The sequence below is a fragment of the Microcebus murinus genome, chromosome 24 (assembly GCF_040939455.1).
Source record: "Microcebus murinus isolate Inina chromosome 24, M.murinus_Inina_mat1.0, whole genome shotgun sequence".
Taxonomy (NCBI): Eukaryota; Metazoa; Chordata; class Mammalia; order Primates; family Cheirogaleidae; genus Microcebus; species Microcebus murinus.
Window position 1 is genome coordinate 11,419,110 of NC_134127.1, and position 27,096 is coordinate 11,446,205.

General features: G+C 38.4%; 1 protein-coding gene across 2 annotated transcripts in view; it reads right to left on the reverse strand.

The window, feature by feature from the left end:
* Positions 1-4,131: 4,131 nt before the first annotated feature.
* The window catches only part of TNKS (tankyrase), a 201,589-nt gene continuing 178,624 nt past the window's right edge, over positions 4,132-27,096 (reverse strand). For both annotated transcript variants that reach the window (XM_012739787.3, XM_012739786.3), the window contains 7 exons: positions 22,342-22,462; positions 21,111-21,208; positions 19,322-19,396; positions 18,388-18,493; positions 17,089-17,275; positions 14,302-14,458; positions 4,132-9,790 (listed from right to left, as the gene is read on the reverse strand). In XM_012739787.3, the coding sequence (XP_012595241.1) occupies positions 9,704-9,790; positions 14,302-14,458; positions 17,089-17,275; positions 18,388-18,493; positions 19,322-19,396; positions 21,111-21,208; positions 22,342-22,462 (831 nt within the window). In that variant the 3' untranslated portion in view covers positions 4,132-9,703. The remainder of the gene's footprint in view (positions 9,791-14,301; positions 14,459-17,088; positions 17,276-18,387; positions 18,494-19,321; positions 19,397-21,110; positions 21,209-22,341; positions 22,463-27,096) is intronic.

Genomic DNA, 27,096 nt, shown 5'->3' on the forward strand with positions numbered 1-27,096 from the left:
CCTTCTTGTGACATTGTCTGTTCTCATTTTTGCATTGGTAAGGAGTGACCCCAGTAGAAATGACAAGAGCTCCAGGCCAGGAGGGTAGTTTGGTGATAAAATGTTAGGGCTGGCCGGGCACAGTGGCTCATGCCTGTAATCCCAGCACTCTGGGAGGCCGAGGCGGCAGATTGCTCGAGGTCAGGAGTTTGAGACCAGCCTGAGCAAGAGCGTGAGACTCTGTCTCTCCCCAAAATAGACAGAAATTAGCTGGACAACTAAAAACGTAGAAAAACTTAGCTGGGCATGGTGGGGCATGCCTGTAGTCCCAGCTACTCGGAAGGCTGAGGCAGGAGGATTGCTTAAGTCCAGGAGTTTGAGGTTGCTGTGAGCTAGGCTAATACCATGGGCACTCTAGCCTGAGCAACAGAGCAAGGTTCTGTCTCAAAAAAAAAAAAAAAAAAAAAAGAAAAAGAAAAAAAAAGTCATGGCTGACCTTGGACATCTGGTTCCAATCAAGCAAGAAACTTTTTCTTTTCTTTTCTTTTTTTTTTTTTTTTAGCTCTGCTGCTTCCATGTTGAAAGCAGGAAACTGATAGGACAGCCTTGTTAATAAGCTAACAAGGGAAAAATAAATTATCTAACCTGCAGTCCCTAAGTGATAGCATGACTTAAACCCTGTCTTTAAGATCAACTACTTGGGTTCTCTTGTCAATTAACATCCCCCCTGCAGAGACATTTTTATAGCAATTAAAAGGAGTTGAGTAAACAAAAAAGAATATATGAAATTTAAAAAATATTTACCAGACAGGCCAGACTACATTCCAGTGGTAAGATAGTCTCCAGGAGAAAGAAAAAGGAAAAAAAGAAGAAAACGTAAACTAACTTGCAGTCATTAAGATTAAATCTCTGTAGATTAAAAAATTTTTTTTCTCTGTGAGGCTGGCTTTATCAGAGTCCTTGGAATCTGGTTCTGGCAAGAGCTGGGAAGGGAGTTCACACCCCTGCTGTGTCTGCTTAGGGCTCTTTAAGGCTACGAAGACAAAACTCTGAAAACAATTTTAATCTTAAAGACAACAAGTTTGAGGCTCAGGTAGTTGATCAAATAAAATGAAAGGGCAATTGTGCTGTGATATTTCCCTTTAAAGGGGCAATTATGTGTTGTGAGCTGCTGCTGCTTTTTTTTCTGTTTGATAATTTATTTTCCCTTGTTAGTGTATTAACAAGGCCATCCTATCAGAAACTCTTCAGGGTGTGGTCTGAGCCAGTCATTATAGATTTGTTTTCTTCTAACCAATCATGTGCTTTTTCTTGGAGGGGCAGGATGGGAATTAAAAAAAAAAAACCAGACCATGTACTATGCAAGTTAATTTGTTTACTTCTCACAGCGAGTCTATGAAATAATAGTAGTAGTCGGATACTTATTTTTAAAGATGGGGAAACCAAGGCCCAGGGAGGATGAGGAACTTCGCTAGGCCACATGGCTTTAAGTGGCAGAGGCAGGCTATGAACTCAGACCTGATGGCAGAGCTGGAGGTTTTAATCCTTGTTTAGGCAAACCAGTTGCACCAACTAACTATCTAATCACCCAAACTTCTCACTGTTCTGTTTTCTCCTAGGACCCCAAAAGCATTGATTTGTAGCACCTTGTACATCTTCTAAATAGTCCTATTAAATAACTACATGGCAGACAGTGTTCCTACCTGGCAGATAGAAAGGTAGAGGCCTAAAGCCCTCATATAATTTCCTTGGAGTTATGAAGCAACTTAGTAGCACAGGACAGGCACTGGTTTAGTCTCTCAATACTCCCAACAACTCATATCCATGGTTACCTTATACTTTCTGCTTTGCATTCTATACCACTGATTTGTAGGCAGATTTACTAAAGTGCAGATGGATAGGCCTACTTTAAAAATCAATCCTTGGCCAGGAAGAGAGTATGCCAAGAATTGTATCACCAAAATTAGCACGTTGCCTACAGACTGTCTTACCTATGCAAAGTTGTTTTATTAGCACTATGGGACAGGTGGGAATTGCTTGAAATGAAGACATACACACGACTCTCCCTTCCACCTCTCTGTTTTCTACGTCTAGGTCTTCAGAGCAGGTGCCAACCAGAAAACCTGGCAGTGAGGTGCCCTATTAATGGGAATAGATGACCCATATTTTATTATTTCCAACATAGTGTCAGGTTCTTCTGTGTCAGGCCTACTGTGTGGTCTTGTGATTACAAAATAATAAGGAAAAGTGAACTGAGCTAGATGATTAAGGTTTACAAGCGCTCTAAACGGGGTGCTCTGTCTCTGATCTGAGCCACTGGGTCACAGCAACCAAACGTTCAACATAGACAATGCAATTCAAAAACAGTTCTTACAAATTTGCTGCCCAAGAAGCACCCATCCCTTTATGTTAATAGGATTTAGTTTTCTGTCAAGTAATTTTCTCCACATTAATAAAATAAATCCAATCCACCAAGTGATTTGTAGCCCCTCCTCCTGAATTCATGCTACTCCTGGTTCATGCTACAAAAGCAGGCCCCAGGAATACTTCTGTATCATAAACCAAACCAAGCTGTTGGAATTCTAAGTTGTTTGTTATTTTATATTCCACTTTTTTGTTGTGCACAGTTCAGGTAATTTTTTTTGAACACAACAGTAACCAAAGGGGAGGACCTGAGTCTAATGGCATTTAGACTCTGATCTTCTCATGAGAGATGATATAAAATCTCGTAGTACAGGCAACTCTGTTTTTGTCTCTGCCTAACCACTGAAACTCCATATAGTTACAGATTAGTGCAGTGCGACTGGCTCTTACGACACAGGAGAGTAATTCCCTATGCTGGAAATCACCTTAGGTCCAAGTGGGTCCTTGGCTTCACACACACACAAAATTCAGGAATGAGCTGACAGTGTGAAGTGAGAGTTTTATTCAAACACGTATAGAAAATCTACTCTACAGACAGAGGCTAGATTTCCCTGCAAAGAACAGCCCCTGTGGGTTCTTTAGTCCCTCTATTTAAGCAATAGCTTAATTATAGGCCAAACAAGGGGAAGAATATTCATGTTATTTCTTGCAGAGGGACAGTGTTTTCCTGGAGTTAGGGTGACGCCCTCCTTTTGACTAAATGTGGTCAAACCGAAGTGTCATGGTTGCAGGTGCATGATGGGAGTGAGTAGAAACTTTTATGGTTATTTTGTGGTTATGAAGTATATAATGAAGCTATAAGGTCAAAGAAGCATGGATTTCTCTGCCATCTTGGTTCTAACCAGTGGAACTTGTCCTGCCCCCAACTAGTTTTGATTTTGGTAGCTTGGAACCTCTTGACTTGCATCCGGTTTTGATGAGGGTGATTTGAGACTTCGTTTCTGAGACTTCCCGACTCAGCTAAGCAATGCCTGCTGGTTCCCTATCTCACTTAGTCTTCACTGGAACGTATTCTGGAACATAAAATAATTTATTAGGTCTCATCTCTTCATCCATAAAATAGAAATTAATAGAGCAATTTTGCAAAGTTGTTGATTTTACTAATGACAATGTGTACAAAGTACCTGGTTCATGTGTAGGCTCAGTGATAGCTATTGTCCTTTACAGGATTAGTAGAGTAACCTTAGATCTTCTAATTGCTTAATTTATGTCTCCTCGTGGCTCTGACAATCCCTCTTGCACAAGAAGTTACTGTACAGATAAAATTCTAATTTGCAATCTAATGGATCACTAGCCATGGAAAAAGGAGACAGGAAGAAATGGAAAATTTTCCTTAGTCCTCTGTGCCAGGTATTTAATATTTACCATGGCAGGAGACAGGTATTTTCCCTCCCTCTTCTCCAATGAGAGGTGGGGACAGAGTCTCTGAGCTACCCTTGGAATTTCTGTGAGGTCTGACTCCAAAGCCCAAGCCTGTGTGTTCAGGAGGGATTTCTAAGAGGAACTCGTCTTTCTCCTACTATCACTGTGCTTCAAGAACTCCCATGTGGACTTAGAGGTGAGGATAAGGTACTTCAAACCCAGATCTCACCAGGAAGATAGGGAGGGAGGGTTGTTATTTATATTCCGACAGTTTTAGGTCAGTTGTGTTAAAGTTGGTCAGACTGAAACGAACAAACAGGGCAGAAACAGAAACAATTAAGAGCTAACTGTTATCCACACACAGCGTACTTTAAAAATGTTTTTATTGAATATTAATCAATTACAAGTACTGTAAGTTAGACGTTAAGCCAAAGCACAATTACAGGTTAAATATAATCACAAAGATCTCTTAAATAGAAACCCACCATGCAGGCAGGTTAAGTTCTTTGACTCCCTCTTTTGGAAATAAGTAGAAGGTGAGGGGGAAAAAAGGACTTCTATTTCAGGTGAAGGATGAAGACTAGAAGAATTCACATGCTACAAGTGATTTTTAGTGACCAAATTGGTAGGATTGCCAGATTTAGAAAAATGAAATAAAACAAAGGAAAAACCAAGGATGCTCAGTTAAATCTGAATTTCTGACAAATGATGAATCCTTTCACTGTATATGTCAAATATTGCATGAAACATAAGCTAAAAAACTGTTCATCTAAAATTCAAATTTAACTGGACATCTTATAATTTCTGACAATCCTACAAACAGACAAATGCAAAAAAGAAAGGGGGAAAGGATTGGAACCCCCTGCCACTGGTGGGTCACACAGAGATTAAAAATTAACAACACCAGTAATGAACCAAAGAGTCACTACACTGGTTACTTACACAGACTTACACATCACAAATGAGAAAATACAATTACTACTCCAAATGCTGTTGCCAGGAAACGGTCGCCATTTCCTCAAAGCTGGTTTTGTAAATGTTTTTGAGAAACCTTGTTGAGAAAAGTACCTTTTTTGTTTGTAGGTATCAAAGACAAATATTACCACTACAAGGATGAGCTAGAAGCAGGGATTATATGCACATGAAGAGTTTCAATGTTTTGTGTCATGAATACAATACAGTGCGTTACATAGTCAAGGTCATCTTCTGGGTTTAGGCTATTAGCTTCAAAGATTTCAGTTCCTTCCTAACTTCTGAACTTTTATAGTCCTAGGTTTTCACCCTGAACTTTGGGAGGGGCGTGAGGGTGTGTGAGGGACACTACCAGAGTTCAACTGTTTCTTTGCAAACGATTTTTCAGGGCTGCTTGCAGAAATGGGTAGACAGACACAAAATAACAAAACATTCCAAATTCTGAAGCCTGAGACACCCTCTTTGAAAGGATGGGTGGTAGGATAGGTGTGGAGGGGTAATGTATAAAGCAAAAAAAAAAGAGAGAGAGAATGTAAAAGGAAGAGTCAAAATGCAGTCACCTCTACAGTGTGAATATTGTTTCAAAGGAGGCAGAACTCTCTGGCTGATGTTTAAAAATGGTCACACCATGACCATTTGGTCTTACAGAAGATATAAAATCTTTAGCTTCTTACAGGTTTTTTCTCTTTAATATCACTATAGTTTATATTTTAAAATGATAAACAGCTTCCATCTCATTCAAATTCTACGTGTTATCATAGTTGTTGCTGTATCCCCACATAAAACAGGCTTTGAAATCTTTCTAGCACTTCTCCAAACCAGAATTCTGGCAGCTGAGAAATAGATATACAGAAATTGGAATGGATTGATTTTTAGCAGCTCCGTTGTATGCATGGGAATATTATTTAGGAAATAGACCCTCATGAAATAAGCTTAATGAGTATGAAATACATGGAGACACGCCTGACTCACTCACCCTCTCAAACACTAAGAAATGGAATGGGACAATGTTTTATTTATTACAATATAAAAGGTTAAAAAGTTTCCGCCATAGTTAAGGCTTTCTTAGGAAGGAAAATTTAATCGTCTAATAATTGCAGAACGTACAAGTTGCCTGCAGAAACCTCACTTTTTAGAGTGGTCTTTTTGAATGTGGTTTTTCCTTTTCATGTGCTAGATCTGTCCAACAATAGCTCAAATATTACCTTCGCAATTACTTTTCTTTTGATTTGACATCAAACAAATTTAACTTCCATCTTTGACACACGAAATGCTATTTTAATGTTGGTTTTGAATGTTTGCTGAATGAATAAAGTCTAAATAGTGCCACACAAGATAATTAGCCAAACAGAAAACACAGGAAGGAGGCTATTTATCACAGATGTCACATGAATGGGACATGAACACGCTGGGGGCAAGGTGCTTGAAAATACACACCATTTCTGTTTGCAAGGCCATTTATAGGAATCCAGATAGTGCACATGTTTAAAGGGAAGGGGAGCAATATCCAATTACCCTTTGTGCAATTGGGAGATATACTGAAATTGACAAATACCTAGACAACTTATTGTGTTCTAATGCTGTTTTCCGGCATACACCAAAATTTTCTTTTTTGTATAACGGCTATAATAATGTTAATCTACGTTACCTTTTGTGCTTGCCAAATACAGGCATTTCTCTGCATGGTTCGATGCACTTTGCTATTTTGAGAGCAAAGGGAAATCGGTCCCAGCCACTAGCATCAAGCTCAAAGGAGTACAAGGATGCCATGCTATTTCATGAAAACATCCTAATACTGTTTATTCTACTTACAGTTGCTTAAACAGCTAGAAATTCCAAACTCCAGGAAGGAAAAGGAACAGAATCCTGGTGGTACTGCTATTATTTTGCATAGAATTAAAACTCTGGGTTCTATGCTGTCATTTGTTAACACGGTGGCAGGATTCTCTGAGCAAGCGCATGAGGCCTAATACCCATTTCTGGTTGTGACATGAAAATGGAAAGGGACCTAGTCTCCTTTTGGAAGACCCAAGATGGAGAAATGAGGAAGATGAGTGGTGTTAAAGGTAACTGTTGGAGCTAATTTTAATTCCAGACTAGTAATCTGGGGAAAAGGGAAGGAGGTCAAGTCCAAGGAGAAAGTGTCTAGTCTAGGGCGCTTAATTTATGTCTAAGTATCAAGTTGGCCAAAACCTGGTAAACTGGAACCATTAGGTCTAGAGAAGCCCTTCACCTTTAACTCCAGTAAAGCTGGTGGAGATGCTCAGATTCTCTTCCACGTGGTTTGGGAAACTGAGTGGTCATTTCAGGGGTGGTGGTATTAAAAATTCCCAACTCACTAGTGTTTCTATATAGCACATATACAAAAAATTAAATGGATTTCTGCCTCATTTAATGTCATGCTTTTATATTGCAAAGGGTTCTTCACATTGCTATAGATGAAAATTCCAAATGTGATCTATCTCTAACTTTTGAGCACATTCATGACGACCTTTGGTTTTCAAGTTCTAAAAAAAAAAAAATGCATTAGGCTCCTCTGATATACCCATTAACCCACTCTCCTTAGCAGATGAGTAATACACGCACATTCTTTCAAGAACTATATACTTGAATCATCACAAGACAAGAAGCACTGCAAATGTCTTTCTTACATAGTACCTTTACTCGGCACACAGAACATCAGACATACAACATTGGCAATTTAAATAGTGAACCACAGTTTAACTTCTCAAGTGTAAGGCCCAAGCTTAAAACTGGCACATCCAATAATCTAGTTAGTATGATGGAAACGACATACAGCCACAGGTGGGTAGTGGTTTATCTTTTTAATGAAGCTATAACGCTTTTCATGGCTATACCATGTTAACTTTTACTTAACTAAAACTCACAGCTGTGTTTATTACTTTAAACTATGTTGGGCGGGAGGTGGGGGGGACGGACGATACACACGTCACAGCTACTGAAAACTATACAGATGGCAATTTCTTCAACCCTTTGTTATCAACAGCAAAAAAGGAGGGTAAAAAAGCCCTCTTTATGAATATCAAGTTTCAAAGCTTCATATGGAATTCTAGTGTTGTTAAACAAGTAGCCAAGACGCAAACACCCAGCTTGGGTCACTGAAACTTCAATAGAAGCAACAAGTGAGGCTAATTGTTGACTTAATTTTGAGGACCCATGCAAGATTCGGCTACAAAATTCAAACTAGTCTGGAGGCCTAGTTCTAGCATTGGATTCAAGCCAAAAAGAAAGCAAAATGTATATTTTAAGAGCCTAGTTCTAGCAAATTTTCATGTAATCATTTTATTTCACTTCAGGAAATTAACGGTGGTCACAGCTTAATCAGGCTGCATTTAAAAAACAAAAAACAAAAAACACAAACAACAAAACGAAACCCAAAATAGTTTTCAGGGCTTCAAATTGAAATGGCAAGTTTGTGTCCTACTGTTTTTCCTGTTTTTCCACCCTGTTTATATTAATTTTGCTTCAAAATGAAGTAGATGCATAGCGTGTCAAATAAATTAATGCACTCAATTCAATATTTAGTTAAGGTGAAAAAGGCAAATGTGAGAATATAATGGGTCATTTTCTATAAGTGTCAATGTGGACTTGGCAAATGTTGATGAAAACAAGCAGTAATGTCACAAAGAAAACAGTATGGTATTTATCACCCTCATTGAAAAAAATATTAATAACTGAAAGGGCTTTGGTTTCAATTTTTTTCTCCTTGCCTAAATATATAAAGAAGTTTGAGAAAATGATTCAAAAATTGAGTACAGGAATCTTTATGAACTATTTGAAGCATGTCCCTCAAACCCAAAATCGGGAGTAAATGGAGAAGCTCTTGCCTTGGCGGCGTACATCTGTCTACTGAGTAAGATCTGAACCCTAGCTGTAATATTTTTGTGATTCTAATGAAACATAATAATTTCACTGACTTTGGAAATAAGGCAGCTAATTTGGGGGGGGGGGCGCGGTGACAATTCCAGTAGTATGGATTAAGTGAAGGGAAGTATTTGTTTTTGGAGGAGTCCCTTGATCCATCTGGGCTGCAATGACATAGAGCCACGTGCTCCTCGCGTTCCTTAAATGCCACGCCGCCTCCATGGCCTCTGGCGTTTCACCTGGGAACGCAAATGTTTCCCTGGCCGTGCACAGTCTTCGATCTCCAGCACCGTCTTATCAGAATGAGCAAGTGGACCACACCAGCTTTGACTTCTCCGAACTTGGGAGGCTCCTAAGTCAAGGTGATGTTTGTGCCTTCCCCTTGGTAAGATGGGCCAATGCGTAAAAGGATACCAAAACTTGACGTTGCTCTTTTTCATCTCAGTTTATGTTAATGAGAAGCACAGATACAAACTGAAACAAACAAAAGTTTAAAAAAAAAGGAAACTGAATCTCGTTCAGCCAGAAGCTTGGGTTGCATTGCTAATGATTTCTGTTAGTGTGATTTTTGTGCAAAATATCCTCAAGAAGGCTCTGGCTCATTTTCAAAGTAACCAAAAAACAAAAGCCAACGATGCATGTTTGGAAAAAAAGTTAAGAATGAGCCTATCACGTGTGTGTGTGTGTTATATACAACGTGCCACGCGTAACAAAGCAAGTGTAGTGTGTGAACTGTGAACATCTGAAAGTATTGGTTTTCTTTTTTTTTTTCTGTTTCCAAGTCTAGATCAAAGTAATCTTGTTTTAGAAACAGATCATTGCAATGAAAATGAGCCTGAGATATGTTAAAAGGCCGCCCCTGTAAACATTTCCTCAAAGGGAACAGTAGCAGTTGAGTATGTATCAGTTACTCATACTATATTCATCACTATAGCAATGCTTTTATAAAAGACAAACAGCTTATTTCTAGGCTGTCAGGGATTTATAGAATATTGATTTTTTTGTTGTTGTTGTTGGAAACAATCCACTGTAATCCAGTCCCAGGTTTAACTCCGATCTGGCTTTTACCAGTGGGCATTCACTAGGTCTTCTGCTCAGCAGCTGTGGCCGTCTGTGAAGGAGCTTCTGGCTTCATGATCTGGTACGTGATGAGATACTCCGGGTATGCCTGGAAACGACGGGCAGAAAAACAAGTCACGCTTCTGGTAGGTACAACGTTGAAGGCTTACTAATGTGGAGCCTTAGAAGCTGTTCATACTGGACAGTGTTCTACATGGGCCCAGTCCATTAACAGGTGCTTGAACGATTGGCAGGTCCAACTACTTAACTGTATATAAACATGTGTAAATCCTACAAATCTAGAAAAAATAATGCTATTTCTATCTCAGGCGTCCTCAAACTATGGCCCGCGGGCCACATGTGGGTGTTTTTGCCCATTTGTTTTTTTACTTCAAAATAAGATATGTGCAGTGTGCATAGGAATTTGCTCATAGTTTTTTTTAAACTATAGTCTGGCCCTCCAACGGTCTGAGGGACAGTGAACTGGTCCCCTGTTTAAAAAGTTTGAAGACCCCTGTAAAATCTATCTGAATACTCTAAATTAGCTACATTCCAGTCATCCCTTATTAGAGAGCCATGTGCCATCAACAGGAAAACTAAAGCATGAAGCAGCATGAATATTTTTCTTTTTTGCCTCAGGTGGCAAAGTGTTGTCACATAGCATGTGCTCAATAAATGCTTGTTAAATGAAAAAATAATTCCGAATCGAGTTGAAATTAATTATAGAAAATGATGTAACTCACTGAGCTAGGAGGAGTAAGGGTGAGATGTGTTGAGTCACTCATAACCTGGAGGCCACAGTTTGGAGATAATTTTTAAAAATTAACTAATGGCTCAGATTTAGATATGCCTCTTCACTATTCTTTTTCTCTTTGTCCCTTCTCTCTCATAGTTAGTAACACAGAAGGCTCAGTGTCTGGGCTGGGCAGGGTACTGGAAAAGGCAGGCTGACCCGAGGGAGCTGTTACAGATCTTGCCCCCGAACCACATGGAGCCAGCAATAGGAGGGAAGAGGGCAAAATGCCCCTTAGTTTGGATACTATGTAGGAATTCTTCAACCCCAATATAGCATGATGATAAGACTAGGCTCAGGATTTCAGAGTAGTGTTTGGCTGAAAACATTCCTTGGTGAGCCAAGGCTTGGTTGTGGGGTCCAAAAATAATTTGTTGAATGCTGACTTATGAATTATTTGCATACAGATGTGGAATAAGATAAGAAAAGGAAGGAAGGATAAGAAAAAACTGGACTGTTTAATATTTAGAATGCAGAAATAAATGTGATAGATTTACTGAATAATTATATACCTTGATTTTAGGAGGCAGAAACATTTTCATCATTATTATCATTCATGTATCTCTTAAGAGTCTCAGTAAAGATTTTAAAAAGAACAAACATTAATGTGTTTTAAAAAGTTATAACTGTCTATATATATGTAAGGAATCTATCATTCATAACACTTTCCCCCCCAAAATTCCAGTCTGCTCAGATTTGAGTTAAAAACAGCAATGGTTTCCACTTAGTTGGGATAACCACGATAGACAATCTCTGACTTTCCAATCTGATGCTTCAATAACTAAACAGTTTGTAGTTTTATTTTGTTATAATTTGTATACTGCTTAATTCTTGAAATGGTTTACTAAAACAATCTAGGTCACAAATCCATTTCTAACTCCAGAGTTGAGTATAATTAGCCAACCAATCATTTAATGGCCAAGAAAATTATATATTTATCACCAATATACATTTATGGAGCATCTACCATGTAAAAACACTCTGATCTGAGATACAGACCCTGCTGGGAAGGAGCTTACCATCTCGTCTCAGAGGCTAAGCCAGACAAAGAAAGGAGACATTTAAACATAATCCAAGCTGGCATATGCTACGTGTCACAAATGAGTGGGAAGCCCACTCCTACTTCCTTTTGTGCCAATGCAGGTTAATATCTATGATACTTTGCATGACACATTCTTTTTCCTTGCAGAAAAGTTGCTTAAGCAAAGGAGTCAGTGATGCCAGCGTTGGAATTTTGGTGGCATAAGATTTAAGGTGATCCCTGCCACAAGTAAATTTCAGTCAGGCAGATTCTAAGATTCTAATGACATGACTTACTCAAAGGTCCTTATCTGAATGCTCCTGGTCCCTGCTGATTAGGCTACCAAATTGTTTTTGTACACACTTTAAGATACTGATTAATCACATCAAAGTCCTGAGGGATTTAAGGCGAGAGAATTACTAAACTGCAGGACTAGAAGGGCCTAGAAGAGACCAAAGAACAATATTTCCTATCAAGTTACTTTAAATCCATGCTGGTCATAAAAGCATAAAATGCATTTTTTGAAAGTTTTAACAATTTATTTTGGTACCTCAATTTCAGAAAATTCTTAACCCAAATTCCCACTGCTAAAATTTAAACTCGGATGCTCTCAGTTTATTTTTCATGGAGATGAAGCAGGAATTGTCATGCTCTTTTAAAGATTTGAAGAATATAATCTTTCCACTCTATTGCCTAGGCTAGAGTGCAGTGGTGGCACCATGGCTCACTGCAACCTCAAACTCCTAGGCTCAAGTGATCCGTCTGCCTCAGCCCTCTGAGTAGCTGGGAGTATAGGCGTGCACCACCAAACCTGGCTGATTTTTCTGTTTTTTTCCAGAAGTGGGGATCTGGTTATAAGTTGTCCAGGCTGGTCTTGAACTCCTGGCCTCAAGTGATCCTCCTGCCTTGGCCTCCCAAAGTACTAGGATTACAGGTATGAGCCAGTTGCGCTTAGTCTCTTTCTATGTGTTTTTTTTAAAAACAGAACATTCCTCATTTTAATTAGACACAGGTTGTATATTGTTAGCTGGAATATTGCAGAGATGTTGTGCCTTTCTAGAGACACACTATCTGCTATCTGTCCCTGAGGGGTGATATTAATTTGGATTATCCGGTCAAGGCAATTGGTCTCCAATGTATAATTACTGCAAATAAGACCATGCAACTATTATTCTCCTTACTGAAATTACTCCGTAGATTTAGCATCCACTGATGATTCTTGCCTGATCTAATCTTTTCCATGATGTTTGAAAGATGTTTTTCCAATTCCAGCACTCTCACATCTACCCATTTGCCCTTGAAATTCTACTGTAATCAAGAGCCCCCTTATCTATTTATTATCAAATAGAATAATGAGTTCCTATTTTTCCCAGTGGTTTAAAATTCATTACTTTGGTGTTCAAACTGTCCCAGATTTGGCCGGTGGGAGGCCTTCAAGCTGGCTTCCATGTCCTTGTGACATGCACCCACGATTTGTTTTTTGAACACTTCATCACTTTAGAGGCATAACAAGATTTTTAAGCTCATCTTGTACCTATTCTGCTTCCAGCCCAGGAATTAGCTGGTTTTCCAAGAAGCCCTTGATCCCTTTTAATGGGAAATGGTAGGGCTCTAGCTTTGTTCATTGCAATTGGGGTTTCTTTGCTCTCAGTAGACAGAGCTAAGAAATACATGCACATACACACTCATATGCATACCCATACATATATTTACATGGGTACATACATACATATGTATACTAGAAACCATGAAATCATATCTCCAATTTCATTCCATCCCTGAAGGGTCTGCCTTACCTTTCTCTATTTGTACGAACCTTCTTCTACAGTGAGAACTTCAACTCCCCAAATCAATATATCAGCACATTTACTCATTTGCTCAATCCTATAATATACCGAAAGGAGTTTCCCTGTTCTGCTTACGCTATCCAAAAAGTTCAGGATTTCTTTGCCAATCTTCCCTCTACTTCACACACCTTACCATGCCCAAGACTGATAGCATATAGTAAAATATTGTTCTTATAGGTTATATTTTTATTTATTTATTTATTGTTTTGAGACAGAGTGTCACTGTTGCCCGCGCTAGAGTGCCATGGTGTCAGCTAGTCCACAGCAACCTCAGACTCCTGGGCTCAAGCAATCCTCCTGCCTCAGCCTCTGGAGTAACTGGGACTACAGGTACGTGCCACCATGTCCAGCTAATTTTTTCTATATATTTTTAGTAGAGACAGGGTCTCACTCTTACACAGGCTGGTTTCGAACTCCTGACCTTGAGCAATCTGCTGCCTCGGCCTCCCAGAGTGCTAGGATTACAGGCGTGAGCCACCACACCTGACCCTCATAGGTTATATTTTTCTCTTTTTTTCAGTGTAGTTATGGTATTCATTTAAAATTCAAATAAGTTCACACAAATTAATTTTTTGTTTTTGAACAAATTGGTAGATGTTTAGTAATACTGTGACAGCTAAAGACAGGGATGAAATTATGGAAAGTTTTCCCTATGTATGTATTTCTCTGTATATATATTTCCAGGCCTCAAGAACAGCCTAAGAGCCCAAGCGTTTGTTTCTCAGCTGCCCTCTTGTGTACAGTTACTGAGCTGACAGGTAGGTAACTGATAGGTTGCGTCAAAAGTTGGTGTCAGAGAATCATTTTGGTATCTTCATTGTGTACTGGAAGACTAATGCTATCAGACTACGTGGTGGATATTTCATTAAGAGGTTTTGTTATCTCTCACATGGTCTCCATGTTGTGTATTGACACGTTCGTTCAGTAGCTTGGTCATGTTTGTTTGATGAGTGACATACCTGTTCTCCTCTGTAGATGACATATTCCGCGTACGCCAGCCCATTGACGCTGGGTCTACCAATAACTGAGTGATGTCCTGGGGGAGCATGAGCCATTTTCATGGTGCTAAATTGCAGAAAGGATTTTCCAAGGGTCACTCTACAGAACAGCATTTGTCTAAAGAGAAGAGAAAAGCGATGCTTTGAAGGAAACTTTAAACTTTAGAATAATAAAACTGTAAGGTTTACTGATTTTTAAAAACAATTTAACACAAAGGCAAGCTAATTGGAATGTCATTTTCAAATTTATGAGTAGGAATGGGATGGTATTTAATACACTGATTTACTTATAAACAGTTATCAGGCTTGGTAAGTTACACTTAAAGCAGTTTTTGTGTGGCTTAGGAATCAATCCTAGAAAAATACCTGGTAGTAAGTTTCAGCTAGTGGGAAAGGGAAATTCTAGAGAAAACTGAGTGCTAGCTTGTATGGGTGGAAAGGTGGAATGTGAAAGAATAAGGAGATAGAAACAGCACCTGAAATGAAGACTGGGTTTACTCATTATGAGGAAAAAATAAAAAGTGAGGATAATAAAACTAGGTTAGGAACAAAAATACTTAGCTTATATGGCTGGAAATCATACTACTACAGTGAAACATGCACTGGAACGGATCTAAATATTATAGGGAGTAAGAAAGGTTGATTGGGAAGAAAGTATATTATATACATACTAGAGATTGACAAATTATATATAGCTCATGGGCCAAATCCAGCCCGCCACCTGTTTTTTTGTAAATACAATTTTACTGGAACACCATGTATTCATTTACATATTATCTTTGGCTGCTTTTGCACTACAAGGGCAGAGTTGAGTTATTCTGACAGGGCCTGTATGGCCTACAAAGCCTAAAATTTTTATCTAGAATAATAATTTAAAAAAAGTTTGCCAATCGCTAATATAAGCAATAAACATTTTAATTAATCGGTATGGTTGGTCACACTGTTAAATGTAAATAGTTATCATTCGATCAAATAGTTTGTTTTTAGCAATAGAGTATGACCTCAGTGGTGTGACCCATCAGAGATACTATTCTGCATCAACTCAAATTTGTGCTGGGCTCAGGATAACTGGATCCAGACGTTCTAGCTGGAATGCTGAGGACCCTCCAGGATGCTGGCTTTTGGCATGGATCGTATGTTCTTGTAGGGCCCAGAGAAAAGGGTTTTGCTCTACAGTAGAGAGAGGCTTTCTGAGCTCCATCTCTACATCGTGGCAGTGGTGTGCTGTCATTAGATTCTGCGTGCTCTCAGTCCATAAGGTCAATCTGTGTATGACATAAACAGGCCCCGGCCTCCTGCCTCTGCTTCCTGCCCCAGGGTTGCCCTGTCGCCACTGAGGCAGGAGAAGATTACGGGACCTGCCCAGCCCGCCCACGAGGCTGCAGGTGCAGAGTGCTGGCTCGCGCTTGCTCACTGCGGTGTATTACGCAATTGCAGCAGCCCAAACTGTAGGGGTAGAGATGCCCCGGAGAGCAAATTTTGGCCAATGCAAGATGGGAGCCAGCAGTCCAATTCATCCCTCTCTCACTGATATGCTACTGTTCTGAAACGCAGTAATTCACACAGCCTCTCTGGACACGTCTCAGGGACCGAGCCAGCAACTGCACCTGTCATGAGACTGTGGCCAGCTCATTAATGCACCTCACTGTGTTCGCTCTGCTGCCATCTCCATGTCACTTCTTTTTGGACCCTCATTCCTGATTCCTTGGCACTGTATCTGCCAATAATGTACTAGTCATAGACTTCTGCTTCAAGCTCTTTTCTAGGAAATCCTGGCTAAGACATAAACGTGTGTGTCTAATTTTTAATAAGCAACTGTGAATCCTCATCAAGGTTCACTTTTATTGCTTATTTAGGTTCATTTTGTCTCCGTAGTAGTTATGATTGAAGCATCAGAAAAACGCTTTTGCAGGCTACATTTTCTTGGGAATTTCTGTGTGTTTTTAACCACAGAGGTCTTAATGGAAGGAAGTTTCTTTCTGGACATATGGCATCCATCTTATGGCTCATGATAATAGTTTTTTTCTTAACATAAATAATCTAAGTTTCAACCATAATGAATTTCAAGGTTATATGCGTCTATTTAAGGTCTTAACTGAATCATAAAGATATCTTATTTAGCTGACTTTGCAAAAATAATGCATTTGGTTGGTTTAAAGAGAAATGTAACAAATCCCAATCTTCATAAAGTATAATTCTTTTGTATTTTTCCCCACTGACTTCAGAGATAGTACACTATTATTTTCTCTAATTTCTGAGTTTTAACATCCTATTTAAAAAGCTGAAAGTCATTTGTTTGTTATTAATTCCTAAGTTGGTATTTTGAAGTTACTTTTCAAGGCTAATTATATATCCTGCCTAAAAACAAACATTACCAGCAGTATCAGAAGAAAATTAAAGAGTCATCTAGTTTGTATAAGTTTTACATCTTAGAACTAAAGGTTTTTTGGTTCTACAGAAATCATTCTCAGCCTTTTCGTGTTCTGATTCCGAAGCAAGGAAAGTAAAGCCTAGGGAAAAAGCCAAGACGCAGGGAATTTTGTTACAGTCGATGACTGGTGGCCATGCATCTGGTTTTCACTACTGGTATTGGCTCTGCTGTCATTGCTCCTTAGGGCAGAGGCTGATGAGCTGCACCTATCCAACACCTAAGCCTGTATGATAATCTGTGACTTCTGAGAGCCTGAAAAACTAATGTAGTTCATGACCTGAGGGTGGCAACCATTACACTAAAGGCAAGATGCTTACCTGTGACATATATAACACGACCTGTCTTTGTGTGTAGGGCAACCTGTTCCTCCTCCAATTCCATAAACATACTGGTTGCTTTTCGAGGAGTTTTCAGCAAAATAAATCCCAGCTCCAAACATTCCTCCTATATATGCATGTCGCTCATCAAACCCTTTATGAATAATGGCATTAATGAAAGGAGAACCTTAAAATATAAAGATAGAAAGATTATTATTATTTTTTTTTTTTCTTTTTGAGACAGAGTCTCGCTTGTTGCCCAGGCTAGAGTGAGTGCCATGGCGTCAGCCTAGCTCACAGCAACCTCAAACTCCTGGGCTCGAGCGATCCTGCTGCCTCAGCCTCCCGAGTAGCTGGGACTACAGGCATGCGCCACCATGCCCGGCTAATTTTATATATATATTAGTTGGCCAATTAATTTCTTTCTATTTATAGTAGAGACGAGGTCTCGCTCTTGCTCAGGCTGGTTTCGAACTCCTGACCTCGAGCAATCCGCCCGCCTCAGCCTCCCAGAGTGCTAGGATTACAGGCGTGAGCCACCGCGCCCGGCTAGAAAGATTAGTTTTTGAATACTTTTCTAGAATTTCAAATAGTTGCCTAATACTTGCACTGGGTAGATTAAGAATTAATGCATAAAAAGTTTATTTTCGGCCGGGCGCAGTGGCTCACGCCTGTAATCCTAGCACTCTGGGTAGCCGAGGCAGGTGGAAGGTTTGAGCTCAGGAGTTCGAGACCAGCCTGAGCAAGATCCCGACTCTACCAAAAATAGAAAGAAATTAATTGGGCAACTAAAAATATATAGAAAAAAAATTAGCCGGGCATGGTGGCATATGCCTGTAGTCCCAGCTACTCAGGAGGCTGAGGCAGTAGGATCTATTGAGCCCAGGAGTTTGAGGTTGCTGTGAGCTAGGCTGATGCCACGGCACTCTAGCCAGGGCAACAGAGTGAGACTCTTGTCTCAAACTTTTTTTTTTTTTTTATTTTCTAAGTTGGTCTATTATACATAATGCACTAGTACTAAATTATAACAGAAACACTTCACCAGCTGGCTCAATGTGCAATTTAAGTTCTGAAACAATTTCAGATGAATAATTTTCATTATACGTGCCTTGGAAAGCCCACAGTAACATGAAATGCATTAAAGAAACTTGGTACCAACAAGTAATTTACTTGGAAAAAAAATAAAAATAAGCATTTTTAACACAACCCCTATTACAGTCAATGTAACGCAGATTTTTCACTTTATTGAATTCTGCGAAAGCCCGCAGAGATGTCTGCAATTACTGCCACGCTACTCACCGTGAAATAACATGCGCTCATTGTGATGGTTGTGATTCTCCTCGGACACTTCCTTTTGTCTGTGACAGAATCGCTCTCTCAACTTCTTGTTGACAACTTTTTGAATCTTTAAGGATAAAGGAGAAAGAAAGTAATTATCAGTAAAATGCATGTTTATGATTTAAAATGAAATGCATGTTTTCCTTTAGGCAGGTTCAATTTTTTGTTTTGTTTGCTTAAGACAATTTAAAAGTTGCCATGTCCATGTAACTCAGTTAATATTCTAGCATTTAGTGACATAATTTTCAGTTATGGTTTCTTTATTTTGTATCAGACCTGGCTGTTACCTAAAAATCATCTCAGGAGGTTTTTTTTAAGGTTATTTTTAGGCTCCTCTCTAGACTAAATGACTTTTGGGAGATGGGGGCCTGGAAATCTTTATTTTTAAAAAAGCTTCCTGAGTATCAGTGTAACTTTTGCAGGTTTGTTAACTCAAGGGTTAAACTAGTTCTCAACAGATTTTATTCATCTTTATGATATCGCTTTGAAAAAAAGCATATAAAATTATCTGTTCCATATTATAAATTAAGATACTAAGATTAAGAGATGTATGTATTCTGGTATAATCATTGATTCAATTAGACTGAATATCCAGGCCTTCATGTTACTTTCCAATGATTAAAAAAAAAAAAAAACTGTCAGCTATGGCCCGAATGTGTGGATGAGCAGGGAGAGAGGCCTTGCCCCCACGTGCATCAGCAGCACAAGCTGACCAGCCTTCTGTTTTCAGGGTGCCCTTTATTCCTAGTGAAGTATGATCTTGGGGTTAGAGATATCTCGGTGATGAAAGTATTAATCTGATGGATTATCTTTGACAGTTTGAAAATACTGACTTGTAAAAAAATTTTTCATTGTCTAGATCTGATTTTCAGGTAATCTAAATTTTTAAACTTACTCGAATGACGTTGTATCTGTTGAAGATGCCACCAGCATTACCACCATCTCTGTGTTCTCGAATTGTACTCTGCATCTATAGAACAAAATAACTATCTTTATGAAAATATACCAGTGTATAAAGACATGCTTTCCATTGTTTAATATTTCAATTCATTATTTTACTCACAAGCCTAAAACTCAAGCACAAATAAAGAGGAGTTCATTATAAATCACTAAGTTTAGTGGATAAGTACTTCTGGTGAGAAAATAGTCACAAACATAAATATTTATGCATTTTTGATTTATTTTTAAATAAAAGCTCTGAAAGATTTTTCTGTAAACATAGAAAAAATATCACATTAAATCATTTACAATTACTATTTTATGTTATTGAGAATGAGAAGCAACATTGTGATTAAGCCAAACAAAAACTCACATTCAAATTAATACCCACTGGGCAAATGCCAAAAATAAACAGTAATTTAAAAAAAATCAATAGTTTTGTTTCCTAGGTGAAATGTTCCATATTATCTCAACAGTCTTATTTATTTGACATTAGATAAAGGGGATGTTTCCCATTCTTAACTACAGGTGTTTTAACATCTGGTAAAGCATTTTGAAATTGTTCTTGAACAATAATGAGACAGGAATCAAAATAAACTTATGGTCCTGCAGATCTGACAGCTGGTGGCACATTTGCCAACAGATCACCTATCTCAATAGTCTTTAACTTGGGGTCTCTCAGTATACCTGCACAGACCAGGGAAGTTGACCATAATGTATTACTAAAGGGAATAATTTTCTTCTGACCACTGCTCATCCTTCTTCCACTTTTCAAATTAAAAACGATTATTATGGAAAAAAATATTTTAAAGCCCTAAGTTTCTCATAGAAGTTAACTCACAGAGTAAATTTTCTATCTCAGTGCTTTACCTGTGAAGAGAGTCACTATATTTTTGACATTATTCTCAGAATTTATTATACTAACTACTGGGGGAATAGGAGGTAATAAGACACTAGAACGAACACCTGTCTTCCTGATAAGCTGGCTAAGTAGGAGCTGATATACTGCCCCAGGGTATGGTCCTGAGTTCCCTAATGTGACTTCCTAGCATGAGAATGGGAATAAAATGGGCAACTAGCTAAAAAAAAACCCCAAAATGTAAGCATACCTTTTTCTGCTTAGGTGTTTGCATAATGATGGAATTAGGCAGCTTATAAAAATGGAATTAGGCACTTAGCTTATGCCTCACTTCTTACCCATAATAAACAATCAGTGGAGACGGACTCTCCATGGCATCTGTCTACCAGGAGGGTCCATACAAATAGCCTTAATATGGAGCTTAGAATAATTGTGACTGGAGAAATGAAACATGACACAGACTCAGAAGCATACATACAAATTAGGCACATTATTTTATAATCACATTTTATACCTGCATAATAAAGATCAGAAGATATTTGCTATCTATGAGGCAAGATTGTCACTCCATATCATTCTTGGGTAGCACTATAAGGAAATAGCTGGAATAGGATCCTTACTTGCGTAAGTTTCAAGAAAATCTCCAGAATAAAAGGACAGCTCTGCCCCATTAACTGCAAACCCTAGGCTTACTCGATGTGGCATAGTTATAATCCACACTCATACTTTAATTTTGGCAATATTCCACCACAATGACTAAGGGAGACTGAATAATAGGTAGGCAAGTGACCACAAGACATTAACATGAGATGGTAACTCCCCTAGAAAAATAGGTTTAACCACAGGTTTCAGGAAAAGAAAATTAAAGATTTTTGATGTGCATTACCTCTTCTTCTACTGACTGATATTCTTTATCTTCTGGAGCAAGATCCAGCAAAATAGTTCCCTGATTAACACAGTGAAAAGTCAAATAAGGATTGGTACCTGCAGGGGAGAAAAATTAACATATAAAACTAATGTCCACACTACTCGGGCTCTATTTTAGGGAAATCTGTCAAAAATAATGGATATTTTGAAATAAGCCTTAACTATTTACAATTTGAACCTAATATATAAGGTTATATTAAATACACCCAAAGACAAGAAATGGAGATGTTTGGGGATCGATTTTGTCCTTACACAGAGCTCCCTGTGCATACAGCAGGGCTCAACAAGTTACTTGTTGAAATGAACTATGGCTAACACAAGAGAAACACAAACTAAAATTATAATGTAGTCAGGTCTAAAGCATAAGAATTTATCCTCTAAAAACTCTTATGAGATGGCTTGAAACAGCTGTTACAATAGCTTTAAAATACATTATTCTTGTTAATTTCATGGATGGACAAAAATAGAGATAAATAAGCAAGACTCAAGCTCAAAACCTCTTAAATTTTAGTTTCAAATAACTCTTGCAATTTTTTTTTTAGCTATGTAGATTACTTAATTGATGTATTCAAGTTGTTTTCTTTCTCTTCCCTGTTTTCCCATAGTGACAGCTCTTCTGAGAAACGGGGACATGACAAGGACAAAGGGAAAGATAAGAGGCTTGCAACAGCAAAGTGCAATGGAAAAGGACTGAGCTGACAGTCCAGAGGGACGGAGGAAGGTCCAAGATGAGGTAAGAGAGAAAGGTCGGACTGTGAAAAAGCCATCACAAATGTCTGATTTTACTCTAAAAGCAACAGGCTTCTATGGAAGGGTTTTAAGCAACAAAAGTGATATGATCACATGTTCATTTTGAAAAAGAGTCCTGCGTTTACAGTGTAGGGAAGGTACGGGCTCAAGGAAAAGGTGAAGGCTGGTGATACGCTGGAGGGTGGCTGGATAGTTCAGGAGAGAGACAATGTGGGTGGAATAGTTGACAGTAGTGGGAAAGGACAGAGTACAGAGAAATTTAGGATATGAAGTGTGGGAAGAGAGGGAAGACTGATTCCCAGACATTTCCAGTTGGAGGGAGCATGACGCCAATGACTGAGACGGGGAAGGCAGGAGATACCACATTAGTTCAAACGTCAGCCTTGACATTTATCTTGTACCACTAATTCCTGAAATTTACTGTTTTCTGAGTAGCTCACCTTGTTGTCCACCTAAAAGTCTTTCCACTCCTTTGATTAATTTGTGGCGGTGCCCATATGCATTGATACCTATTTCTTTCAACTCTTCGTGACCCATGTCAGCCAACACATCTAGTGTAATCTGAAAAATAAAACAAAATTAGTTGGTAAGTCTATTTTTTTTTTTTGAGGGTCTTGTTCCGTTGCCTAGGCTGGAGTGTAGTGGTGTCATCATAGCTCACTGCAACCTCAAACTCCTGGGCTCAAGTGATACTCCTGCCTCAGCCTCCCAAATAGCTGGGACTACAGGCACACCTGGCTAATCTATTTTTTGTAGAGACAGGGTTTTGCTCTGGCTCAGGCTGGTCTCCAACCCCCTGGGCTCAAGCAATCCTCCCACCCCAGCCTCCCAAAGTGCTAGGATGATAGGTGTGAGCCACCTTGGCCTAGTTTGGTAAACCTTTAACATTTCTTTAAAAGGACAAAAGCTCTTCTGTCTGTCTACAAGCTATGATTAACATTAAAATTAAGAAAATTCTTTTGTTCCCTGCATAGGCATAAACTTACAATCTTTTTAAAAGTTGCCTTGAGAGCTTTATCAGTTTTTTGGCTCACTTAATTTGTTTTGGTCAGTGGAGAATTAAAAAGGGCAGAAATAACACTATAGAAATACAAAATGATCATTGAGATATTTCCTTTTGATTATTTAATTCTACCATTTTCTGCTTACTTCAGGATATAGGATGAATCAGTAGCTTGAAAATGGGGATATGCCAGATCCTGGTATCCAGCAGGCAGTAGCAGCGGATGGCAAGGAGAGAGAGAACTGTTTAGCACATCTGATCGGAATGTGGCAAGAAGGGTGAGCAGACTTCACATAAAGATAAGGAAGAACTTCCTAGTGCTAAGAAATATTCAAGCCTGGAACAGGCTGCCTTAGAAAGTAGTGAGGTTTATATCTCAAGAGTTCAGGTAGATTACAGACCTGAATTTACCCAAGAAAAGAGAATAGAGGCTTCTAAGCTCTCTTATAAATTTGCAGATATAACAATCCCTGCTGCCTAAAATATATTCTATTTTTATACAACATAGTGGTTTTTAATTTTTGGTTATTCATCCCTGTAGATGGAAATGATTAGTTGGCTCAAAATGACCTAGTTCCTTTGTGGGCTAAAGTCACTGTGACTCTACTACCACCTAGTGGCTGTGTTCTGCACACACAGGAGGACACATGGGGCAGCCCATTTCTTGAGGGCTTGAACATGCAATTTTCTAGCCCAGAAGCTGGCCTTGTGACAATCCAAACACTAGTCTATAAGATTCGCCCTTGATTTTCTCGTTCCTTGGAAAACAGAGAAATCCTTTTATATGCACTCCTTTTACAACTCAAGTAAGATAAAATTTTTATCTATCCATAGCTTTTTCCACATTTAACTTATATATGACATTTAAAAAACTGACAAATTAAGCCTGAAGCTCTTCTGATTTTTATTGTCAGAATGAAATATTATATAATGAGTTTAATCTTCTCAGTGCAATGAGCATACATCACTCATTCTTTGGAAATAATTTACTATATTGCCTCTAAGTGGCCACTTAAGAAATAATTGCTCCATTGCACAAAATGGGCAATTCACTTCCAAACACCCAAAGGAAGGTTTCAGCAGAGCTTTTAAAAAGCAACAGCTCTGAAACATACATCTATGAGACATAATAGTTCACAGAATAATAGGAGCTTTTACATTTTTAGCTAGATATGATTTTAATATAATTTGGAAACCGTATTATTGATGTCTTATTTTTTTTGTTCTAAATATTCTAAACTTCAGTTTAAATAAGGTTCACATAAAAACAGGATTTCACATCTACGTGGTAACTTCAACTCAAAGCATTCTCAAACTTTTCTGAATGGATACAAATAGTACATATTTGAGCAAGTATAAACCAGGGCAGCAATACACAGTATTCTCCATAATGCCCTAGAGAGTATTTAACATATTTGTTCATCATACAGCTCCAATCATAAAATGAATGCAAAAAATTCAAACTAATGCAACAAAACCCGTGATCGAGTGATATCAAGTCACACAGAAAGCAAGGGTGAGAGGAGGCCTCACAGCTTCCGTGGACAGCAGCCATAAAATGGCTCAGTGACCCCCACCTCCTCCTGGGATTGTGCCCTCGTTATAATCCCTTCCTCCGGAGCGAGGGACAGACTTACAGACTCACTTCTAACAAATATAATACAACAGAAGTGGTGGGATATTACACTTCACATTAGGTAATAAAGAGACTGTGGCTTTCATCCTGGGCATGCACTCCCTTGGACTGCTCACCCTCTGAGAGGCAGCTGCCATGTTGTGGCAGACAGACTCTGTGATTCCCACCTCCTGAGACCCATGCCTTGCTTAGAAAGTACCCCCAAAGCCTTGGGAAGTCATTTCAGCAGAGTAACACAATCCAAGTTGTATTTTAGGAGGAGGAAACTGGTGGTATTATGAAGGGCAGACATGGAAGAGAAAGTGATTGGGAAGAAGATGGAGTGGCATGGAAGGGATGAATCTGGGAGTAATTTTAAATGGAGAACAGACGGCCTGGCAAATAGAAATGGTTTTAAAAATAATGAATGAAAGTAATTAAACAGTATTCTAAAATTCTGAAGCTGGGTGAGTATGACATAATACTATCAATAAAAGAAAGGGAAATATCTGGAAGGAAAGTAGGTTAGTTGGATTATAGACATGTTCCAAGATTCAGGCTTTTATATATCCCTGTAAACTGCTAGAACTATTTTTCTGAAAATCATCTTTAAATTAAATTACATCCAGGAAATTGTAAGTTTGTTGGGCTAGTTATTTATATCTAGCACATATTAAAATAAAATTATAATCTTAGGCCAGGCATGGTGGCTCATGCCTGTAGTCCCAGCTACTCAGGACGGTGAGGCAGGAGGATCGCTTGAGCCAGGAGTTTGAGGTTGCTGTGAGCTAAGCTGACGCCATGGCACTCTAGCCCTGGCAACATAAGTGAGACTGGTCTCAAATAAATAAATAAAATGAAATTATAATCTTAAGAGTAAAAATTATCCAGTATCAGTTAAAATCATCTTGGATATAAAGCCAATGTCACTTCAAGGAGGGCTGCCTCTAGCTTCTAAGATCTGTTCATTTTACCTGGGGTTCGGAGAGAAAATTAGAGTTTTAATGGAAAAAGTCTTTCTTTTACTTGGCTTTAAAAGGTTGCAGGCTAGAGTAGTGGTTGTAAGAACTAACTTTACAATCATGTTCACGGTGAATTTAGTTGAGGCCATGCCTTTGTCTTCAGGAATTTTGAAATCAAAATTTATATGGTCACTTTCCATGAAAATATATGGGTTGACCATAAATACATTCACAAAGTAGTCTTCCAAGTCATAGCATTTACAGTCCAGGAATTGCAATGTAAATCAGATCTGTCTTTCCCATAGAAAAAGTATTCTAGGTAGGAAGCTATGTTATAAAGGAAGACCAAAGTCATGCTGGTACTGTATTAATGATAAAGGATATAGGTATATATTATTTAGTATAGAACTTGGCCAATTATCTATGGGAAACAAGACAATTGAGTTGAGAGATTTCAGAGAAAATAACTGAGGAAAGTTGAGGCTATGACACTCTGAAGGAGGTCTCTCTCTGGAACCAGAAATAAAATAACTACAGTCCACACCCCACTGGGAAAGAAGTATGCATGAGTAGAAACAGAGGCAATAGACATTTAATTATGTCAAAGCATCTTAGGAAACAGAATGGCTTGCTGGCTTAAGGTAAACAAACATGAATTAAGTAGGTACAATGCATGCACCTCCACTCTTTCCCCACTACACAAATATGTTGACTATTACTACATATTACTGGCCTGATAAAGAATGTTAATGGGAGAAAATTCTGAGCATAAGTTAGAGAAAGGGTTACCAAATTTATTACTTTATAACTGAAAGCTAGACAAATATTTACAATTAAAATAAATTTGATTGCTTGCTGCCAGAGGATAGTTAAGCACAGCTCGACACACAAAAAAGGTACTATCATTTGTCTGGAGGAAAGGAACTGTGCTAGGTTATATACATTAAATGTAATAGTCAACATATTGGTCAAGAAAAGGACATAGAAGTTATTCTGGCCAAAAGAAAATCAATGGAACCATTTACTCAGAACAAGACTGCAGTGAAATAAGGACAATGAAACAGATAAAACCAGGATAAGCTGTCAGAAGGACCGACTGGGACACCAAACTATTAAAATAAATAAAATGAGACAAAAATACCACAGGAAGTCAGTTACTGACAGAAAATATACAATATAAACTGAAAAAGAAAAAATTATGTTCTTTGGAAAACTTTCAACAGTCAATTGGAGTCATTTATTTGAATTAGGGTCTTTGGTTTATTAAGTGAAGATATGTTTAACATTTCACAATTATTGTGGATATGATTTAGGAAGAAGAGATGTGGTTGTAATATGGTTATAACAGAATATAATGCTTTTAAAGTAGCATTTATACCTTCAGGGAGGAATAACAGAAAAGGATTCTTACTGTTTAAGATATTCTCATAAGAAATCTCCAAACCAGAAGAAGAATAAATGGTAGGACGAGGAAATGATTACAGCAGTCTATAATTTTATAAATTGACACAGAAGCATAATATGAATGGAAATTTTAACTATCTGGACATTAGCGAGTATTTTATAGGTAAGGGAAGTGATAGATCAAATGCTTTTTAAGCCAACTCTACACAGC